At 37.0% G+C, this 5,313-nt stretch overlaps 1 protein-coding gene across 1 annotated transcript in view; it reads right to left on the bottom strand.

Moving 5' to 3' along the window:
* The window catches only part of pfkfb1 (6-phosphofructo-2-kinase/fructose-2,6-biphosphatase 1), a 44,507-nt gene that overhangs the window by 4,826 nt on the left and 34,368 nt on the right, over positions 1 to 5,313 (bottom strand). The window contains exons 2-10 of the mRNA XM_037683875.1: positions 4,495 to 4,620; positions 4,316 to 4,412; positions 4,111 to 4,177; positions 3,035 to 3,109; positions 2,176 to 2,232; positions 1,958 to 2,079; positions 1,647 to 1,854; positions 1,429 to 1,575; positions 474 to 578 (exon numbers count right to left, since the gene is read on the bottom strand). Of these exons, the coding sequence (XP_037539803.1) occupies positions 474 to 578; positions 1,429 to 1,575; positions 1,647 to 1,854; positions 1,958 to 2,079; positions 2,176 to 2,232; positions 3,035 to 3,109; positions 4,111 to 4,177; positions 4,316 to 4,412; positions 4,495 to 4,620 (1,004 nt within the window). The remainder of the gene's footprint in view (positions 1 to 473; positions 579 to 1,428; positions 1,576 to 1,646; positions 1,855 to 1,957; positions 2,080 to 2,175; positions 2,233 to 3,034; positions 3,110 to 4,110; positions 4,178 to 4,315; positions 4,413 to 4,494; positions 4,621 to 5,313) is intronic.

The following is a 5,313-nucleotide window of genomic DNA, read 5'->3' as shown; positions in this document are numbered from 1 at the left end:
ATATATATATATATATGTGTGTGTGTTCTGGTGAAGTAAATGTGTTAAATTTAATTACATTTTTTACTAGAACTGATTTTTGCTTTATTTAATTTGGGTCATGGGCAAGCTGGCACATGAAAAATAATTACAGCTTAATGAATGAAAACAAAACATACAGCAGTAAGGTAAGAACTACTTGAATTAGCAAGAGGCATTGCCTGGAAAAATAGTCTGGGTTGTATTTTTAATTTTATTAATGCAATGTTCTAATTGTTTGGTGGACCTATAACTTGCTGTAAGTGCAGGGAAGGTTCATGTATTTTCTCATGTTTTATGGAAGATTTTGAATATTTAATGTTAAAAATCTTTTTTCTAAAATGAAAAAGTGAGCATTTCAGTTAAACATTATGCATATTTTATCACATAGTAGTTAAATAAATCCAATTTAGGCAAAACTGACAATTTTATTCTGGATGCAAAGCATCTCTTACCTCTCCCTTAGGATAACGATAACGATACTTGTCCTGGTCTCTCATTGCAAACTCTTCTGGAAAATTCTCCTGAATTTCTTCATAGGTTAGTTCTTCACACACACCCTTACAGAGAAGAAACAGGATTAACATCATCTTAAAACCATTGAGTCAGACCAGAAAATATATATAAAAAACTGAGAGCAACACAAAGCAAAGAGCACAAACTTTCTACAGAAAACAGAATGACATTAAAACTAAGACCTTACAGTGCTGCAATTTAATAATAATAATAAAAAAAAACAACAACTAAACAAATTCTTGAGGTCACATAAGTTGTTGTAAGAAAGCTGATTTTCCTTCAAATGCTCATAAGAATATTTTACAAAGTACTGTTTTATCACAATCTTTTGTTATCATAGAAATATTATTTATTAACCTAACAAGGTGGAGTCAGGTCATCTGGATGGACCACAGGACTCAATCTTGTTACATCCATCTACCTGGATTATTGTGCATGCACCAGGACATTACTTTGTAACATTCATTTAAGCAGTTAATCCCACTGAGTTCACAGATCTTTTTTTCAGGGAAGGCATGGACCTGAAGGCAGCTTGAACATTTTGCATATTTTGGACCATGGTAAAATATTCAAACATGAGGAGAACATGCAAACTCCACAAACAAAGAGCCCAGGACTAAACTGGGATTAAACCCAGAGCCTTGCCTGTGAGGCAACAGTGCTAACCACTAATCCACTGTACTACCCAAAGATATTTGGATCATTCATTTAGAAACTAAAGATCTTTGTTGAACCCCCAATTTAATATTTTATGTATATACAATAAACCAGTGATGGAGTAAAAAACTGAACAGCACTACTATCATTTTCACAACACCATTGAGCAAGTGCCAGTGAGACTTGTCATATGTAGTCCTGAAAAGATGATCAGACATGTTCACGTTATAAACTTACAGCATCTATCTCATTGAGAGCTTTCCACTGTTCATACTGGACTCCCAGAGTCTCTGCAGTCTGAATAGTTCTCTTCATGTGACTCGTCCACACCTTCAGATCCTTGATGTTCTGACCCCTGATGAAGGATGCCAAAGCACCAGCATACTGTGGAGAAAGAGGCCTATGAAAGAACTTTTTAATATACTTCAAATGAATCAGCTAAATGTAGAACTCGCCTGATGTCCTCTCGGGGTTAAGCCTGAATCCCCACCAATGCGACCTAACAGGTTGAGTTCACTTTCTCCATGGCGACTCAGGTAGATGGATCTCGGTGTGACATGAATGTTCATTAGGTAGTAGACAATCCTGCTTTGAATGTGATCCTGGACCCGGTTCACCAGGTATCTACTGCCCACGTCAAAGATCTTTATGTAGGAGAGGTTCCTGATCAAAGTGATGGTATACAGCAAAAAGAATATAAAATAAAATAATGAGACATGGTAATAAAATGTCTTGCCTTCCCATGATTACAAGTGAGTCATCGTACCTGTCTATTTCATCATCGATAGACATGTAGGATGCCTTGTAGCATTCAATTCGCTGGATGAAGTCCTGCATAGCCTCCTCTATATCACGATCAATGTAATCTGGACTCCCAAACTTTACTTGCTAAAAAAAAAATTATTTGCTTTTTAATTTATTATAAAATATTACCCTCTGTCATTTAAAATAACTTTCTTTAAGCGTAACAGATGTGTTTCTCACCATGATATTTTCTGTAATGATTTCTGGGTCTTCACAGATGGATTCCACAAAGAACACCTGCTAACAGAATAACATTCAGAATTCAAGTAAACAGCTTCAATTTCCTTGTTTTTAAACGAACACACATTTTGACTGGCGCCTGCTAAACATCTGATAGGAACAGAATAGAATAGATATTTGTTTTGACTTCAAAAAGCTTTAAGAACAAACTATAAAGAGTGAAACGCAGTTTGGCATCCTGACATGACATGAAAAATACGAGTAAAGGCTGTTTTTCTTTTTGTTGACCAGATCAGCCTGTTAGCTTAACTTAGCATAAAACCAGCAGGCTAACTGGGACTGCTGGTCTGAAGACAGGATAAATAGACTTAGGGCAAACATTTATTTATTTTCTTTGCTTTGTGAGAAGATCAATTTCATTCCCAACTATCTCTGGTGGGTTTACTGTGAATCTAAAACCAGGAATAAATTTACGTAGCTTAGTTAGACCATCTGTTTTATTTATGGAAATACAATAATATTCTTTGATTTGAATGACAGTCATAAAATATACCAGACTTTGAAACTACAACCGTCCATTCTCTTGTTTCTTGTGTAATTTAAATATAAAATCTTGACCTGTGAGCTTTAGAACTTTAGCTGGTTTTGTTTCAGCTGGACTGAAGCAAACACTGTTTTCAAATTCTACTTGTGCTAAACTTGTTTCTAGTAGTAGCATTAGGCTACTACTATCATTACTGTTACTGCTTAAGTGAATAAGATATCATTGCTCTAATATTTAGCATAAAACTATGCAAAGTGTTATTTTCCCATCTGACTCCAAACAACACACTGAGGTGAAATTCCAAAAATAACTTGCTTTATAGCCTCTCTCTTTAGCAAAAGTGTTGATGATGGCTCTTCTCTCTCTTGTGGTGTTGGTTGCATCAAACACCTGAGTGGCACAAGATACGTCTGTTACCAAAGCATTCATCTCACGTCTGAAAGAAAGTACATGCGCCGTCACACCTGCTGATGCCCCATTTCATTGGTTTTAGCAGATGATTTTATTAAAAATAATTTACACCTGAGGAGCAACATTCTAGCTACAGTTAGAAACCTTTGTAACATTAATTGTTAGAACTGACAGTTTCAGTAAAACAGGTTAAAAAAAAGTGGAAAGTAGTGCTAGTTAGTCGTGTTAAACATGAACTTAGTGAGGCTCATAAGACAAATGTCTGTGATCCAGTAACACGTGATAACTGTAGCCCATTGTGAAATCAAAAATGAAAACAAGCCTTAATTAAAACCATCTTGTGAGTGTTGTTGGCAGTACCAGAAGGAGTTCCTGAAACCAGTAGAGCAGTCAAAAAGGAGTAAGACATATTTTCTTACCCAAATTACCACCATTCAGTGTTAGTTAACAAAAACATCTAGTGTTTTACAAAACATGCAAGATGTTTTATAAAGTAAATGGTAAATGGACTGTACTTATATAGCGCCTTTCTATCTTATCAAGATACTCAAAGCTCTTTACAACAATCTGTGTCCTCATTTACCCATTCATACAGCTCTATACTAGATCTCTACAAAGATGAACAAATCATTCTAAAGAGACTAATCAGTACCACATTCATACACTGATGGGACACACATGAGAGGCAATGAGGGGTTCAGTGTCTTGCCCAGGGACATATCGGCATGTGACTGCTGGTGGATTCAAACCCCCAACTCTTGCATTGGAGGACGACTGCTCTAACCACTCAGCCACTTGAGGAAGGCGCTGCGGGAGGAGTGTCAAAATGTCGGCTCCGAAAGTACAAGATATGTTTTATATATTATGTTTAAAAGCTACAAAGATACAGAACTGAGTAATATCTGAAACCCTAGATCAGAACCTTTGGGCTTATATATTACAAATAGGTTTACAAATACTTTCAATGGCCTCTTACTCACGGCTACTTGTCCATGTTCTTTTGTGAAGTACACAGCAACATCTTTGAGTGCAGCTGAAGCGCAGGCCCTGAGAGACAAGTTACACTGGTCTAAACAATGGGACAAATGCTGCAAAATAGGAGTCAGTGAATGAGGAGTCACATGTGAAACTGAGAGTTCAATGACAAATATCTGTCATGACAATCCTCATCTTTCTTTTACTCACTTGCGGATCCTCATGGCCTCCTCATTGTCAGGTTTAAAGAACTCAAAGTTCTTGTAGGTCTTCACTGCCTCCCTGCGATACTGGCCCACGTTAAACACTTGTAAAAATGGGAAAACCTTATTTAAAAAAAAATAAAACTATTTAAAGAGATGTTCATTAAAACAAACACTAAAACTGACCTTTTGTAGGAACTCCAATCCAGTTCAGGTAGCGAGTGAGCTTCTTGGAGATGTATGTCTTCCCTCTGGCAGGCAATCCCACCATCACAATCACAGTCGGGGAGTTACAGAACTGAGGCACAGAGGCTGAGGAGAAAACAGACACATTATTTTATAGGTAACAATAAGCCCCACTGATGTAGGAATTCTGGATTTCAGTGCTTTTGTTAGGATTTATTCAGCTGTACATGTGTCTCATATATAGATGGTCAAATGCTAATCAGTTGGTGAGGCTCATGTCACAGGATTTTTTTTGCGTGTTACCGCCAATGTACTCTTCATTAACAGAGGGAAAAATCACAACTGAACTCAAACTTCTGCAAAACCTGTTCATCTCATAGACTTCACATGTGAAAACATATTAACCGAGAAGTGCACAGAAGTCCCCCTTCAATGAGGGATTTGAATAGTGAATGCATGTCGTTTTGGAGATGAGTGACTGGAATTGAACAGGAAATGCAAGTACTTGTAAACCCTAATGCTTGTGGTGCAAGATATTCAAATGTGGACATGGGCACCAGTGACCTCCGCAGCCCATAAAGGAAGAACCAGGTAAAGATAATAGACAGATCAATGGATATTCAAATGTGTAGGAATTACGCTGTGTATAAAAAGAGAGGTAGGTTTTATTTGTTTATTTGTCCAAAGCAGTACTGAGTGACGGATGACGGAAAGTGGAGGGAGCAATTTAGGTGCAATGGGGGAGCCAGGGACTGGCCAATGGTGGCCAAGGTCACCATTATTTTATTTTATTATCGCATTTATTATTTTATATATATA

Source organism: Nematolebias whitei, chromosome 11, assembly GCF_014905685.2.
Source record: "Nematolebias whitei isolate Nwh7 chromosome 11, NemWhi1, whole genome shotgun sequence".
Lineage (NCBI taxonomy): Eukaryota > Metazoa > Chordata > Actinopteri > Cyprinodontiformes > Rivulidae > Nematolebias > Nematolebias whitei.
This window is presented reverse-complemented; position numbering and strand designations above follow the sequence as displayed.